Source organism: Rana temporaria, chromosome 2 (genome assembly GCF_905171775.1).
Source record: "Rana temporaria chromosome 2, aRanTem1.1, whole genome shotgun sequence".
Classification (NCBI taxonomy): Eukaryota; Metazoa; Chordata; class Amphibia; order Anura; family Ranidae; genus Rana; species Rana temporaria.
The window spans coordinates 89,899,725-89,917,708 of NC_053490.1; the positions used below are offsets into that span (position 1 = coordinate 89,899,725).

The 17,984-nt window shown below is 50.0% G+C and overlaps 1 protein-coding gene across 1 annotated transcript in view; it reads left to right on the forward strand.

The window, feature by feature from the left end:
- Nucleotides 1–1,835: 1,835 nt before the first annotated feature.
- LOC120929225 (mitochondrial intermediate peptidase) overlaps nt 1,836–17,984 on the forward strand; it is a 157,184-nt gene continuing 141,035 nt past the window's right edge. Inside the window, exons 1-2 of the mRNA XM_040340515.1 lie at nt 1,836–2,038; nt 14,660–14,833. Of these exons, the coding sequence (XP_040196449.1) occupies nt 1,889–2,038; nt 14,660–14,833 (324 nt within the window). The 5' untranslated portion in view covers nt 1,836–1,888. The remainder of the gene's footprint in view (nt 2,039–14,659; nt 14,834–17,984) is intronic.

Consider the following 17,984-nt stretch of genomic DNA (forward strand, 5'->3'; position numbering starts at 1 on the left):
GGACACAAGGTCACCCTACCTTCCACCCTGTCCGCAGAGTGATTGCATCATGGAGCCGCCAATCTTCTTCCGGAGCCTTCATGTATTGGTTGATTTTTAGCTTAGATGTGATTAAAGATGAGCTCAGGCACAACTCCACGCACCCGCCAGGAAGCTGACACTCCAGAGGTAGTGAGACATTGTGACTAGCGCTGCGGAGTGTCAGCTTCCTGGCGGGTATGTGGAGTTGTGTCTCATCCTTAGATGTGATTGGTCAGCAGGCCCTGTCTGCTAGTTTCAGATTGGTCAGCGATCTGAATGCGCATGACCAGTGCGCTGGCTGGTGAAGGAGCAGATTTGAAGTGATTGGTGGGTGTCGATGAAAGGCTCTGCGCTGTATGGGGGAGGGGCTCCAGGTGAGTGCTGTGATACTTCACGGGGGGCGGAAGTGTTACCGGGCTCAGTAAGGGGGATGTGAAGACATACCTCCCAACTTTTTGATTTAAATGTTAAGCTCTTAGTAAACAACATATGAAAAACTAGTACCATCATCCTAAAGATCGATTGAGATAGAGATAGGGCTTGAGGGACCCCAAAGACCAAATAGCGAGAGACTATAAAGGAAGAGGGGCAGGAGGACTATAGCGGTACAATGTAAGCAGATAAACTCAAGAGTAATTATATAAAAATATACATTTAATAACATAGTATCACAAAGGAATTGATAAAATACATCAAAAACAATACATCACAGAGCTAGAGTAGTCCCCGAGGTTCACTGTGATGTATTGTTTTTGATAATAAATGTATATTAATGTTAATAAATGTATATTTTTATATAATTACTCTTTTGAGTTTATCTGCTCACATTGTACTGCTATAGTCCTCCTGCCCCCCTTCCTTTATAGTCTCTCGCTATTTGGACTTTTGGGTCCCTCAAGCCCTATCTCTATCTCTCCAAACTTTTTAAGGCCACACTGCCTTAAAGGAGAATTATACCAAAAAATATATTAGTTAAAGGGGTGGTTCCCCCTAAAACAAATTTCTAACAATACATTCGTAAGACTGCTTACACTGCGGGTAGGCTGGCTTTTGTTTTGTTTTTTTAGTACATACCTCGATATCGCCGTTTCGTCCCTTGGCGGTGGGCGTTCCTAGTTGATTGACGTTCCTCCGACGGGCGCATACTGCGCGTCACGACTTTCCGACAGAAGCCGAACGTCATTGCGCAGGCGCCATATAGAGTCGGCTCTATACGGTGCCTGTGCAGCGACGTTCGGCTTCTTTCGGAAAGTCGTGACGTCACGTATGTGCCCATCGGAGGAACGTCAATCAACTAGGAACGCCCACCGCCAAGGGACGAAATGGCGATATCGAGGTATGTACTAAAAAAACAAAACAAAAGCCAGCCTACCCGCAGTGTAAGCAGTCTTACGAATGTATTGTTAGAAATTTGTTTTAGGGGGAACCACCCCTTTAAACCCACAAGTGCTTTTTTTTTTTTTTACCACTACTATTCATTTATATTGGCTTTTAGAATTTACAAATGCAACAATTTAGAAATTATATGAAAAGTTTAGCACTGGGAAACTATTATATAGATCAGACCAACATGAGGGACACATGAGGAGGAAAGAGGGACTTTGTTACAAATCAGGGACAGTTGGGGGCTTCATCCATTCATCACTGCTGGCTGTGTATGCATTGCAATGTAGCCCTCTATGGGAGGTGAGGGGACACTCTCCGATCATACAACTCCAATTTCACACTGAGTGTCTCTCCATCTCCCGTTCGTCATTCCCGCCCGTCTCCGGAGGTCACATGGTACAGTGACGTCAGCTGTCACCCCGGTCACATGGCCGTGGTTCCCCCTCCCCTCTAGCGGGGTCACCCAGTGTCATCAGGCAGCATGCTGTCCCTGCGGCGCCTCCTCTACAGCCTGTCCCGGCAGGTCCGGGGGGGATCCGGGTATCGCTCTGTCAGTACCGGCTGGGCTCCTGTCGGTGCCGCTTTCAATGTGAAGCAACAGAGGAGGCTGGATGTGTTCGGGAAAAGGACGGTGAGAGGTGGCCTGGGGGGTGTGAGCTGTGCCTGGTGCTGACCTGTGACCCCACATGTCCCGACACTGAGCTGTGACCCCCACATGTCCCGACACTGAGCTGTGACCCCCACATGTCCCGACACTGAGCTGTGACCCCCCCACATGTCCCGACACTGAGCTGTGACCCCCACATGTCCCGACACTGAGCTGTGACCCCCACATGTCCCGACACTGAGCCGTGACCCCCCACATGTCCCGACACTGAGCCGTGACCCCCACATGTCCCGACACTGAGCCGTGACCCCCCACATGTCCCGACACTGAGCCGTGACCCCCCACATGTCCCGACACTGAGCCGTGATCCCCCACATGTCCCGACACTGAGCCGTGACCCCCCACATGTCCCGACACTGAGCCGTGACCCCCCACATGTCCCGACACTGAGCCGTTACCCCCCACATGTCCCGACACTGAGCCGTTACCCCCCACATGTCCCGACACTGAGCCGTGACCCCCCACATGTCCTGACACTGAGCCGTTACCCCCCACATGTCCCGACACTTGGCCGTGACCCCCCACATGTCCCGACACTTGGCCGTGACCCCCACATGTCCCGACACTTGGCCGTGACCCCCACATGTCCCGACACTGAGCTGTGACACCCACATGTCCCGACACTGAGCTGTGACCCCCACATGTCCCGACACTGAGCTGTGACCCCCACATGTCCCGACACTGAGCTGTGACCCCCACATGTCCCGACACTGAGCTGTGACCCCCACATGTCCCGACACTGAGCTGTGACCCCCACATGTCCCGACACTGAGCTGTGACCCCCACATGTCCCGACACTGAGCTGTGACCCCCACATGTCCCGACACTGAGCTGTGACCGACACTGAGCCGTGACCCCCCCCCCCACATCTCGGGACACTGAGCCGTGACCCCCCCCCCCCACATCTCGGGACACTGAGCCGTGACCCCCCCCCCACATCTCGGGACACTGAGCCGTGACCCCCCCCCCCCCACATCTCGGGACACTGAGCCGTGACCCCCCCCCCCACATCTCGGGACACTGAGCCGTGACCCCCCCCCCCCCACATCTCGGGACACTGAGCCGTGACCCCCCCCCACATCTCGGGACACTGAGCCGTGACCCCCCCCACATCTCGGGACACTGAGCCGTGACCCCCCCCCACATCTCGGGACACTGAGCCATGACCCCCCCCCCCCCACATCTCGGGACACTGAGCCGTGACCCCCCCCCCCCCACCTCTCGGGACACTGAGCCGTGACCCCCCCCCCCCCACATCTCGGGACACTGAGCCGTGACCCCCCCCCACATCTCGGGACACTGAGCCGTGACCCCCCCCCCCCACATCTCGGGACACTGAGCCGTGACCCCCCCCCCCACATCTCGGGACACTGAGCCGTGACCCCCCCACATCTCGGGACACTGAGCCGTGACCCCCCCCACATCTCGGGACACTGAGCCGTGACCCCCCACATGTCCCGACACTGAGCCGTTACCCCCCACATGTCCCGACACTTGGCCGTGACCCCCCACATGTCCCGACACTTGGCCGTGACCCCCACATGTCCCGACACTTGGCCGTGACCCCCACATGTCCCGACACTGAGCTGTGACCCCCACATGTCCCGACACTGAGCTGTGACCCCCACATGTCCCGACACTGAGCTGTGACCCCCACATGTCCCGACACTGAGCTGTGACCCCCACATGTCCCGACACTGAGCTGTGACCCCCACATGTCCCGACACTGAGCTGTGACCGACACTGAGCCGTGACCCCCCCCCCCCACATCTCGGGACACTGAGCCGTGACCCCCCCCCCCCCACATCTCGGGACACTGAGCCGTGACCCCCCCCCCCACATCTCGGGACACTGAGCCGTGACCCCCCCCCCCCCCATCTCGGGACACTGAGCCGTGACCCCCCCCCCCACATCTCGGGACACTGAGCCGTGACCCCCCCCCCACATCTCGGGACACTGAGCCGTGACCCCCCCCCACATCTCGGGACACTGAGCCGTGACCCCCCCCACATCTCGGGACACTGAGCCGTGACCCCCCCCCCACATCTCGGGACACTGAGCCATGACCCCCCCCCCCCCACATCTCGGGACACTGAGCCGTGACCCCCCCCCCCCACATCTCGGGACACTGAGCCGTGACCCCCCCCCCCCACATCTCGGGACACTGAGCCGTGACCCCCCCCCCCCCCACATCTCGGGACACTGAGCCGTGACCCCCCCCCCCCCCACATCTCGGGACACTGAGCCGTGACCCCCCCCCCCCACATCTCGGGACACTGAGCCGTGACCCCCCCACATCTCGGGACACTGAGCCGTGACCCCCCCCACATCTCGGGACACTGAGCCGTGACCCCCCCCACATGTCCCGACACTGAGCCGTGACCCCCCACATGTCCCGACACTGAGCCGTGACCCCCCACATGTCCCGACACTGAGCCGTGACCCCCACATCTCGGGACACTGAGCCGTGACCCCCCCCCACATGTGACCCCTGTTCTCACCCTCATCACCCAGTCTCCTAGAACTGACCCTCATCTGCCAGCACTGACTTTCTTCTTCTGACCCAGTGCCTAACCTTATCTCCCAGCGCTGCCCTTCATCTCCCACCCTTATCTATATATCCGGGCACCAATCCACATCTCCCTTTGCTGACCCTTGTCTCCTGGTGCTGACCTTTGACCCTCATCCCCAATTCTCCTAGCACTGTCTTCTTCTGACCCATGTCTCCTGGTGCCGATTCTTGTACCGTAATCCAAGTCTTTACTATGCCAACCTGGTGCTGACCTGTGTCCCCCTGCTCTGATCCTCATCCCCAAAGCTCCCAGCACTGACCCTCATCTCCCAGCATTGACTCTCTTCCCTTGACCCACGTCTCTCAGCACCAACCCTTGTCTTCCATCTCTGACGACCTGTGTCCCCCTCCTCTGACCCTTGTCTTTTGACTCTCTTTCCTTGACCCCATATCTCCCAGCACCACCCCTCGTCTTCCAGCTCTGACCTGTGTCCCCCTCCTCTGACCCTTGTCTCTCGATCCTCATTTCTCAGCACTGACCCTCATCCCCAAATCTCCCAGCTTTGACCCTCATCTCCCAGCACCAACTCTTCCCGTGATCCTCGTCTCCCAGCACCAACCTTCATCTTCCAGCTCTGACCTGTGTCCCCCTCCTCTGACCCTTGTCTCTCGACCCTGACCCTCATTTCCCAGCACTGACCCTCATCCCCAAGCTTTGACCCTCATCTCCCAGCACCGACTCTCTTCCCTTGATCCTCGTCTACCAGCACCAACCTTCATCTTCCAGCTCTGACCTGTGTCCCCCTCCTCTGACCCTTGTCTCTCGATCCTCATTTCTCAGCACTGACCCTCATCCCCAAATCTCCCAGCTTTGACCCTCATCTCCCAGCACCAACTCTCTTCCCTTGATCCTCGTCTCCCAGCACCAACCTTCATCTTCCAGCTCTGACCTGTGTCCCCCTCCTCTCACCCTTGTCTCTCGACCCTGACCCTCATTTCCCAGCACTGACCCTCATCCCCAAGCTTTGACCCTCATCTCCCAGCACCGACTCTCTTCCCTTGACCCCATATCTCCCAGCACCACCCCTCGTCTTCCAGCTCTGACCTGTGTCCCCCTCCTCTGACCCTTGTCTTTTGACTCTCTTTCCTTGACCCCATATCTCCCAGCACCACCCCTCGTCTTCCAGCTCTGACCTGTGTCCCCCTCCTCTGACCCTTGTCTCTCGATCCTCATTTCTCAGCACTGACCCTCATCCCCAAATCCCCAAGCTTTGACCCTTATCTCCCAGCACCGACTCTCTTCCCTTGACCCCAGATCTCCCAGCACCACCCCTCGTCTTCCAGCTCTGACCTGTGTCCCCCTCCTCTGACCCTTGTCTCTCGACCCTGACCCTCATTACCCAGCGGCACTGACCTGTGTCTACCTTCTCTAACCCACTTTGCCATATTTTGTGGCACTAACTTGATTTTGCACTGACTCGTGTCTCCTGGCACTGAACCACAACCCCATGCCCCCCTGGGCTCACATACTTACCCGTCTCTTCCAGCACCCCCTCCGGCCAGTGTTCCCCTCTCTCCTAGCACTGATTTGTTTCCTTGCATCCCCCAGCACTGACCTACATTCTCTTGCTCTGACCTTACCCACTTTGCAGTGTTCCCCCAATGTTGACCCACTTCTATGCACTCTTCAGTACCGGCCCACTACTGACCTGCATAACCTGTAACGGCGCAGTCACTGCCATGCAGACTTTGGTTGAGATTTAGAGATGGGTTGACACTTGTGCAGAGTGTTGGTCACACATGTTGTGCTGAGGCAGAGTCTGTTCTTATGAATGGTCTGCCTAACGCACCCCAGGGGACCGCCAACCCTACCTCCTGCATGGTCTGTATCTCAGCGCGGATGTGTTCAACGCACCAACACACATAATGTGAGTGACCACGACACCATGGTGTGACCGGCCCCAAGTAATACAATAAAATCCATACCATGCAAATTACAGGTAAACACAGAACCTGACTATTGATAGAAAACAAAAACAAATCCTCCTGCGCTCTGGTGTTTTCCTGCTATAGGGCAATATCATCCAATTTTAGTGTAAAGTCTCTTGTCTTGCAGCCCTTCTCAGAATCATGGGAATTCATAAAGCTATAAAAGAAAAAGAAGGGCGCACCGACCTAGTGCATTATCACTTAACCACTTGCTTACTGGGCACATATACCCCCTTCCTGCCCAGGTGAAATTTCAGCTTCCGGCACTGCGTCGCTTTAACTGACAATTGCACGGTCATGTGACGTGGCTCCCAAACAAAATTGACGTCCTTTTTTTCCCACAAATAGAGCTTTCTTTTGGTGGTATTTGATCACCTCTGCGGTTTTTATTTTTTTGCGCTATAAACAAAAAAAGCAACAATTTTGAAAAAAAAAAAACAATATTTTTTACTTGTTGCTATAATAAATAGCCCAATTTTTTTTTTTTTTTTTTAATTTTCTCAGTTCAGGTCGATACGTATTCTTCTACATATTTTTGTTAAAAAAAAAAAAAAAAATCGCAATAAGCGCTTACAAAATATGGGACAGAATTATTATTATTATTTATTTATTTTTACTAGTAAAGGCGGCGATCTGCGATTTTTTTTTTTTTTTTTTTTTTTTCCTTAATATTGGGACTGCGACATTATGGCGGACACATTTTTGGCGCCATTCACATTTATACAGCGATCAGTGCTATAAATATGCACTAATTACTGTACAAATGTGACTGGCATTGAAGGGGTTAACGCTAGGGGGTGAGGAAGGGGTTAAATGTGTACCTGTATTGTGTTCTAACTGTGGGGGAGGTGACCGATGCTATGTACAAGGGACACAGATCGGTCTCCACAGGACGTGGAGCTCTGTTTACACACAGAGCTCCACGTCCCTGCTCTGTCATTACCGATCGCGGGTACCTGGCGGACATCGCGACCGCCAGGCACACGCATTGGCATCTCGGGGGCACGCCCCCCAGTGGCCGGAGGAATCCAGGACGTCATATGACGTCCTGTTGGATTTTCAGAGCCACCATGAAGCCGTCATTTGACAATGGCCCGGGGCTCAAGTGGTTAAAGGGATTTTATATGAATTAAAACAGTAGTCATACTCACATACAGAGTAGAAAGACAGCGCTTATCGGACAATTATACTGGTAGACAGTATCGCTCAGCAACCACGGTACCAACACGGATCAGATGGCATCAGACCGACATTTTTGGCTTGGGCGTTTCAGAGGCGAACCTCCTTCATCAGAGCCTCGGTGGTCAGTAGCTGCTCCCTCATGCAAGAAGCTCTCAGGTATAAATAGCCTTACTCAGGGCTTTTTTTCAGGGGGAACTTGGGGGAACTCAGTTCCACCACCTCTGGCTCAGACCCTTGGGGGGCCTGCTCACCACAATCACTTGTAAACACAGAAGTCTGTTTTTTGTGTTTACAAGTGGCAGCTCTGCATTCTGTGTGTAACACCCTGAACTCTGCACTCTGTATGTAATGCAATCCTGGTATTTATTGCCCCTTTAAGACCCTTCTACTGGTTGAGTTCCTGCACAAATTTTCAAAGAAAAAAAGGTCTGGCCTTACTAATGCACAGATGAGCATGTGCGGAGACGCCCAGCCTAAAGCCCGCCCCCGCTCCTAAGTGATTAAGAGCAGCTCCTTGGACATAGTAAACTCCTTTCCTTTGTTGGTGTGGAGAACTTCTGGCCACACCCCTCAGGACAAGAGTGGCAGAGGGGCCAATGGGAGGGTCCGGGCCGACGGGGGCAGGCTTTAGGCTGGGCGTCTCCGCACATGCTCATCTGTGCATTTGTAAGGCTATTTATACCTGAGAGCTTCTTGCATGAGGGAGCAGCTACTGACCACCAAGGCTCTGATGAAGGAGGTTTGCCTCTGAAACGCGTAAGCCAGAAATGTTGGTCTGATCCGCGTGGGGTACCGTGGTTGCTGAGCGATACTGTCTACCAGTATAATTGTCCGATAAGCGCTGTCTTTCTACTCTGTTTGTGAGTATGACTACTGTTTTAATTCATTCAATAAAATCCCTTTAAGTGATAATGCACTAGGTCGGTGTGCCCTTCTTTTTATTTTCTTTTCTTTTATTTATTGATAAAAAATGCAAGATTCTGCAGTTCACTAAATGATCAACCCAGCATATATGTGAATGATGGATGCAGTTACTGTTTGGGGTGAGAACTGATGTACTAGAGATATAAATAAGGGCCCTTTCACACAGGCGGATCCTCCGTAAAATCCCCGCTGAGCTGGCAGGGCGGTCCCTGCACACTGTGCAGGGACCGCCCTGTCTTTCCTCCGCTCTCCCCTATGGGGGAGCGGATGAACACGGACCGTATGTCCGCGTTCAGCCAATCCGCTCAGCAGAAGGAAGAAAAAATAGGATTTTCTTCCGTCCGCAAATGCGGATCTTTGCGGAGGCGGACAATTACGGGTGTCAGCGTATGGTCATCCGCTGACACCCGAAATCACATAGGGACCCATGTATGTCCCTTTTTCATCCGCAACGGATGGATGAAAATGCGGACATACGGTCCGTACGTGTGAAAGGCCCCTAAGTCTAATACACCAACTTGCAGTGAAGCAGCATGTTATACATGGAAACTGTCGTCTCCTCTGCCAAAAAAAAAATCTCTCCAGCCAACATTAAGGCTGCATTCACACCTTCGCGACAAGTAACGCCGCGTACGCGGCGTATTTTGCCGCAAATAGTGTAACTTTTTTTTTTTTTTTTTTTTTTTTACAAATCCTTCCCATTGCTTTGTATGGCCGAACGCCAATGCCGCCTGAAAAAAAGGGTCCGGGACTTTTTTTTCAGGTGGCAGGCGTACGGCGTCTATGAGATGTGAACCATCTCATAGACAGCAATGGGAATTCTCCCCTCCAGCGGCACAAGCGTCGGGCGTTTTGTTGCGGAGGTGTGAATGGGGTGTAATGATTGAAGCATGTGATGAAACGGGTATGTATATTTGTTCAGTATGAAAGCCGCAAAATCAAATGTTCTTAGGCTTTTCCTTCTAATGTTTATTCATAGAGGGGGGGAAAAAAGTGGTACAGGAAAATCCCACATCTTTACCACTAGATGGTGCTGAAGATCATCGTAAATAAGTATACATGGTACCATCCAGTATTTTTCTGGAACACTGTTTTTTCCATGAATGGGGAAACATTCGCCCTGTAGATGGAATAGCCTGAGAACAGTCAGTGTTTGCCCCATTCACACTGAACAAATGCACCTGCCAGCAGAGTTGCTCATCTTATTTTAAAAAAGTAATTAGTTACAGTTACAAATTACTTCTCCGAAAAAGTAATTGCGTTAGTGACTCAGTTACTACATTGAAAAAGTAATTAGTTACTCAGCAAAGTAACTGACTTTTTTTTTAATATTCTGTAACATGCCTCACTGTGCCATCTGTAAACATGCCTCACTGTGCCATCTGTAAACATGCCTCATTGTGCCATCTGTAAACATGCCTCACTGTGCCATTTGTAAACATGCCTCACTGTGCCATCTGTAAACATGCCTCACTGTGCCATCTGTAAACATGCCTCACTGTGCCATCTGTAAACATGCCTCACTGTGCCATCTGTAAACATGCCTCACTGTGCCATCTGTAAACATGCCTCACTGTGCCATCTGTAAACATGCCTCACTGTGCCATCTGTAAACATGCCTCACTGTGCCATCTGTAAACATGCCTCACTGTGCCATCTGTAAACATGCCTCACTGTGCCATCTGTAAACATGCCTCACTGTGCCATCTGTAAACATGCCTCACTGTGCCATCTGTAAACATGCCTCACTGTGCCATCTGTAAACATACCTTGACGATCTCCCTACCTTCTCCTGTTTGCTGAGATGTCAGACGGCAGCCATCCATTATTCAAAAGCCGCGCCTCCTCCTCAGGCTGTTCCGTGATAGGCGTAACAGTAATTTTGACAGCAGAGCCTCTGTTCAGTGTTCCGCCTATCACGGATGTCCTCTCATCCGAGGCTGAGGATGAGAAGGCATTTGTGATAGGCTGAACACTAAACCGAGGCTCTGCTGGGAAAATTAGTGTTCCGCCTACCTAGGCGGAACAGTCAGAGGAGGAGGCGCGCTTTTTTAATGATGGATGACCGACGGCTGAATCCGGCTGACACAGGTAGGTGTAATTGCGGTAACGCCGCCCAAGTAATGGGAACGGCGTTACAGCGAGGGGAAGAGTAATCTGGTAGATTACTCGTTGCCCTCAAAAGGGGCATCGTTGGGTAACGGCATTTATTTTAATGCCGTTACTTACAACACTGCCTGCCAGTTTTACCAGACCAATAGCTATGCATTTCTTTTATAAATGGACTCCCTGGAGTCAGGCCTTCTAGCATTACTCAGCAATGCTTGTGCTGTAAGGCTAGTTTGGAGCATTTTAAACCAGAGTTTCAGAATTTTTTATGAAATCTGTTCAGCCTTTCTTAACCTTTTCAACACAGAGGAACCCTTAATCTAACTTTCCAGTCTCAGGGAACCCCTGCTAATAATTACTATATCTACAACTCATGATACCTCAGTGGAAAGAATGCTCCTTACACTTGTCAAAGGGAAATTTACCCCTTTACAGATAGCTAAAAGGATCACTGGTGTCAGTGTGAACTTGCCTACCATATTTTCTGGCGTATAAGACGACCTTTTGAAATTAAAAATATCCCCCGAAAGCTGGGGGTCCTCTTATACGCTGGTACCTGTAATGCAGGGTCTCAGTCAGATTGCGGGCATCCATTGTTCAAAAGCCCCGCCTTTTCCTGTTCCGTGATAGACAGTTTTCGGTGTTTCGCCTATCACGGAGGTCCTCTCATCCTCGGACGAGAGGACCTCCCTGATAGGCGGAACACTGAACACCGGCTCTGCTGGGAAACCGAGTGTTCCACCTATCACGGAACAGGACGAGGAGGAGGCGGGGCTTTTGAACAATGGACGCCCTAAGTCTGACTCTGCATACAGGGATAAGGCATGGAGATCGGCACAATGAGGTATGCAATGGGCACAGTGACGTGTGTCGGAAGGGGGTCGTCTTATATGGCGAGTATATCCCAAAACCACATTTTTTAGCTGGAAAATTAGGGGGTCGCCTTATATGCCGGCAAATACAGCAAGGGGCAGAAATCGGTCATTGCTGAAGGAACACTCCTAGCAACCTCTGGAGGAACCCTAGGGTTACATGAAACCCTTCTGTAGAGTAGATATGAGTTAAAGTGCTTGTAAACCATATAAACATATACCAAGTGAAGTGACTGGCCTCAGGTGATACAGAGTTTAAACTAACCCTCCTACATAAGTTGTACCTGTTTATCTGCTGTCTTCTCTACATCTTTTCAAAGTGCTGAATTTTTAAAGCTTGTCTGAGAGTTAAAAAAAAAAGGGTGGTGAAGAGCTGAAGCTACATCCTGCAGAGCTCAGTGAGGAGAGAGCTGATTTGAGGGTAGAGCACCCCCCCCTTCACACAGGAACAGAGCTGAGGTTAGCAATCAGCTGGAGGTCCCTCCCCTGGCACCATTTTTCTTTTGGTGTCAGGAAAACATGCCGGAAGTGATTCATGCTGATAACAGAGGAAGAAAGCAGCACACAGAAATTCCGCTTAGTGTTCTTAAGTGAGACAAGTACACACTATAGAGGGATAAGCTTTGTTCACATTTAATGTCTGAGGTTTACAACCACTTTAAGATGTGTCACTTTCATTTAATGGAAGTACAGGGAGAGTGGCTCTGATAGTTTCGGGCTGCAGTGTTATGTACCGCCCTTGCCCATTCACAGAAGGCTTTGTATTCAGTGAATGGCTTCATAGTAAACAAAGTATCCTGTGAATGGGTAAGGGGCCAGGCAATAAAAGTGAAAATGTTACAGTAACCACACACCTAAAGTGACATACACATATTAACAGTTAAAGGCTAAGTTTAGGTAAAAGGGGGGGGGGGACGACACAAGGGATAGCACTTACATGTAGGCTCCATTTACACCTGTGCGTCCCGGAATCGTGGTCAGAATTCTGCGATTTCTTTGCGATTCCAGAATCACAGCAAAACACAGGATGTGTTTGTAATGTCATTACTTCCTAATGGCACCCCATTCACAGTGAGGTTTTGGTGTGCCACGCTTCTGGAATCGCCCATGGAGCTTAAAGTGCATGTAAACCTGATTCATGAAATCTGGTCTGGGCACATACAGTATCTCACAAAAGTAAGTACACCCCTCACATTTTTGTAAATATTTTATTATATCTTTTCATGTGACAACACTGAAGAAATTTACACTTTGCTACAATGTAAAGTAGTGAGTGTACAGCTTGTATAACAGTGTACATTTTCTGTCCCCCTCAAAATAACTCAACACACAGCCATTAATGTCTAAAAACTCTGCCAACAAAAGTGAGTACATCAGCTGTCACACAGCATAAGCCAAGAATACATTCCTAGTGCTGAATGAGGAAGTGAAAATTCTAACATGAGGTAAGAATTTTAAAGAATATAGCAAGCTGAAGACAGCAGATATACAGGTAAAGCTTATGTAGGGAGATTTGTTTCATCTCTGTGTATCATCTGAGGCTGTTCACTTCACTGGGTATAGGAGAGGTTTTACATCCACTTAAGGACCGCCCCCTGCAGATATTCGTCGGCAGAATGGCACGGCTGGGCACAAGCACGTACCTGTACGTCCTCTTTAAGTGCCCGGGACCCGGTCCGAAGCTCCGTGACCGCAGGACCCGCGGACCCGATCGCTGCTGGAGTCCCGCGATCGGTCCCCGGAGCTGAAGAATGGGGAGAGGTGTGTGTAAACACAGCTTCCCCTTTCTTCACAGTGGCAGCTTCATTGATCGCGTGTTCCCTTTTATAGGGAAACACGATCAATGATGTCACACATCCAGTCCCGCCCCCCTACAGTTAGAAAAACATATGAAGTCACACATAACCCCTACAGCGCCCCCTAGTGGTTAACACCTAAACTGCAATAGTCATTTTTACAGTAAACAATGCATTTTTATAGCATTTTTTGCTGTGAAAATGACAATGGTCCCAAAAATGTGTCAAAATTGTCCGATGTGTCCGCCATAAGGCATTGTATATGTGGGGGTAGGGGGGTATTTTTTTTGGGGGGGGGGGTTATGTGATTGGGTGTAACTTTATTATTATATTTATTGCATGTATTTTACAATTAAAAACAATATATTTTTTTTCTTTTTTTCATCCCGTTGTGGACAAAAAGTCCCCTATGTGGTGAGCTTTTTTATTTTTTTGGTGACAGGTTCTCTTTAATAAGACATCCAGTGTCTCATGTCTGGATGTCTCCCCTGTACTCCATTGAATGAAATGAACATCGCACTGTATTACATCCTTTCCTGGTCTTGATGGCCTGGGAAACTGTCAGCAACAAGAAAGGGGGAGAAGAGTGGACGTATGTCTGCTCTCCTCCACCCGGCGGCTCCCGCTATGCTTTCCCCAGGCCCCCAGATGGGAAAGCGGAGCCCGGGATACATAGCGGGGGGGGGGGTGTATGAAAGCATTTGGGCGTCGGGGAGCAGTTTCTTGTCGCCATGGCAAACTGGCACCTGGGATTCGTCAAGCCCTGCCATACCTGGACTATGCCCCTGGAAGTTGGAAATCACTGTAGTAGACACCGCTACTTCAGTGATTTCCACTTGCCTCTGGGTCCCATGTTGAGCTGCTGCCCTGCTGTATTTTGAACAAAGGAGGCTGACTGCGTGGCATGGGTGCTAAGGAGAGATTGTTTTTCATTTTCTGAATGGCAAATTGTTCTCTGATTGATATAATGCCCCACCTCTCCACCTCATCCAATCACAGAATGATGTGGATTCATTCAGAGCATGCAAAACATTCTCTGAATGGCGCCCGTTCAAAGCATCTGACCTCCTGTATTCAAAATGCAGCAAGGCAGCTGCTTGGCGGATCACGAGGATGTTATGTAGAAAGACTGCAGCTGTGATCATTATATGAGGCCGCCTTCAACAGTGTTTTAACGTTGCTTGTGTTTTGTCTACCACAGGGCCTGTTTGGAGTTCCTGAGTTAAGTTCTCCAGAAGGATTTCAGTTAGTTCAAGATAACGCCCTAAGAAATTCGGAGTCCCTAGTGGAGAAAGTGTGTACTGCTCCTCCAAGTGCTGAGACCGTGAAGCTTTTTGACCAGCTAAGTGATGAGCTGTGTAAAGTTGCTGATCTGGTGAGAACAAAAGCATGCATTCCATGTCCTGTCTAGGCTGTGTACAGGGGACAGAGGATAAAAGATGGTGGTAATCCATGCAAGATCCAATTACGGCTTTAATGGTGGTAATTCATGCAAAACAGTGTAATATGCACTACATCTATGCAATACATGCATGATTTCCTGTGTTTATACCTGCTGACCTGTAAGAAATGCACGTTCCTCCCGAATCCCGTTGTGGGCTGACGACAGATAGCATTTTTGTGGTTGGGGTTGTCAGCCCTACCTAGTTATCTTTTGCTCAACCACTGAATCACATCCCTTCTGATCTTTGTAAAATAAGGACTACACATACACTATATTACCAAAAGTATTGGGACCCTGCCTTTACACGCACATGAATTTTAATGACATCCCAGTCTTAGTCCATAGGGTTCAATATTGAGTTGGCCCACCCTTTCGGCAATTACCGCTTCAACTCTTCTGGGAAGGCTGTCCACAAGGTTAAGGGGTGTGTCTATGGGAATGTTTGACCATTCTTACAGAAGCGCTTTAATTCATCCCAAAGGTGTTCTGCTGGGTTGAGGTCAGGACTCTGTGCAGGCCAGTCATGGTCTTCCACCTCAAATTCACTCATCCATGTATTTATGGACCTTGCTTTGTGCACTGGTGCTCAGTTATGTTGGAACAGGAAGGGGCTGTCCCCAAACTGTTCTCACAAAGTTGGGAGCATGAAACTGTCCAAAATGTCTTGGTATGCTGACGCCTTTAGCGTTCCCTTCACTGGAACTGTGGGGTCAAGCCCAACCCCTGAAAAACAACCCCACAGCATAACAATCCCCCCCCCCCCCCTCACCAAATAAATTTAGACCAGTGCATGAAGCAAGGTGCATAAATACATGTATGAGTAAGTTTGGGGTTGAGGAACTTGTTCGATCTCCAAAGAGTCCTGACCTCAACCCACCTTTGGAAAGAATTAAAGCAGAGACTGTGAGCCAGGCCTTCTCGTCCACATCAGTGCCTGATCTCACAAATGCGCTTCTGGAAGAATGGTCAAACATTCCCATATACACCCTCCTAAACCTTGTGGACAGCCTTCCCAGAAGAGTTGAAGATGTTATAGCTGCAAAAAGTGGGCCAACTCAATATCCAACCCTATGGACTAAGACTGGGATGCCATTAAAGTTTATGTGCCTGTAAAGGCAGGTGTCCCAATACTTTGGTAATATAGTGTACATATATGTTAAGTGGGTTTTAGTCAAGCAGTCTTATTGCATATATGTGTAAATGTGAATTATTCAGTATTCTCTGTAAAGCTTTGTGGAATATGTCAGTGTTCCACGGGAAATGCAATCTAGATTCAAACATCCATACGATCCTATATAGGTAATAGCTGTGTATTCAAAAGATTTTAATTGGCTATAGGTGGGCACCTGCAGTTCGTTGTATCAGTTCTTACCACTGCATTGTGTGAAGAATGGGAAGTAGCTTTACAGTATACAGTAAGGGGGGGGGGGGATATTTGATCCCCCTGCTGATTTTGTACATTTGCCCACTGACAAAGAAATGACCATTCCATAATTTTAATGGTAGATTTATTTTAACAGTGAGAGACAGAATAACAACAAACATATCCAGAAAAACGCATTTCATAAAAGTTATAAATTGATTTGCATTTTAATAAGTGAAATAAGTATTTGATCCCCTATCAATCAGCAATATTTCTGGCTCGCAGGTGTCTTCTATACAGGTAATGAGCTGAGATTAGGAGCACTCTTTGAGGCTGGGTTCACACTTGTCCGACAAACGGTCCTACATTGGGAGCTCATGTAGCATGACGTGTGAAAATCAATGTTTCCCTATGAGAGCGTCTTGTAGCGTCCTACACAAGTCGGTCCGACTTTGAAAATGCTCCCTGTACTACTTTTGGTCCTACATTGATCCTACTTCAGGCCCATTGAATATCATTGAAGTCGGACCAAAGTAGTATCCTGTTCATGAAAGTAGGATGGATGTAGGACCAATGTAGGATAAATGTAGGACCAATGTAGCAGAGCAAAGTAGGATCAAAGTAGTGTAGTAGTGTGAACCCAGCCTAAAGGGAGTGCTCCTAATCTCAACTTGTTACCTGTATAAAAGACACCTGTCCACAGAAGCAATCAATCAGATTCCAATCTCTCCACCATGGCCAAGACCAAAGAGCTGTCCAAGGATGTCAGGGAGAAGATTGTAGACCCACACAAGGCTGGAATGGGCTACAAGACCATCAGCAAGAAGTTTGGTGAGAGGGTGACAACAGTTGGTGCAATTATACGCAAATGGAGGAAAAACAAAATAACTGTCAGTCTCCATTGGTCTGAGGTAGGGTTGTCCCGATACCACTTTTTTAGGACCGAGTACAAGTACCGATACTTTTTTTCAAGTACTCACCGATACTTTTTTTTCAATGTCATGTGACAGATGGGGACTGATAGGTGGCTGGTACTGATAGGTGGCACTTTTGGGCACCGACTAGTGGCTGGTGCTGATGGGCACTAACAGGTTAGCTGGCACTGATAGGTGGCAGAGAGTGAAGGGGAGTATATAGGGCAGGGTGCAGGTGGGGACAGGGTGCAGGTGGGTCCAGAGTGCAGGTGGGTCCAGAGTGCAGGGTGGTGCAGAGTGCAGGTGGGTGCAGAGTGCAGGTAAGTGGTGGGTGCAGGGGAGTACAGAGGGCAGGGTGCAGGTGGGCAGTGGGTGCAGGTGGGTATAGCGTGCAGGTGGGTGGTGGGTGCAGATGGGTGGTGGGTGCAGGAAAGTACAGAGGGCAGGGTGCAGGTGGGCAGTGGGTACAGCGTGCAAGTGGGTGTAGGTGGGTGCAGTTGGGTACAGCGTGCAGGTGGGTGCAGAGTGCAGATCGGTGGTGGGTGCAGGTGGGCAGTGGGTGTAGGTTGGTGCAGTTGGGTACAGCGTGCAGGTGGGTGCAGAGTGCAGATCGGTGGTGGGTGCAGAGTGCAAGTGGGTGCAGGGGAGTACAGAGGGCAGGGTGCAGGTGGGCAGTGGGTGTAGGTTGGTGCAGTTGGGTGCAGATCGGTGGTGGGTGCAGAGTGCAAGTGGGTGCAGGGGAGTACAGAGGGCAGGTGGGTGTAGGTTGGTGCAGTTGGGTGCAGATCGGTGGTGGGTGCAGAGT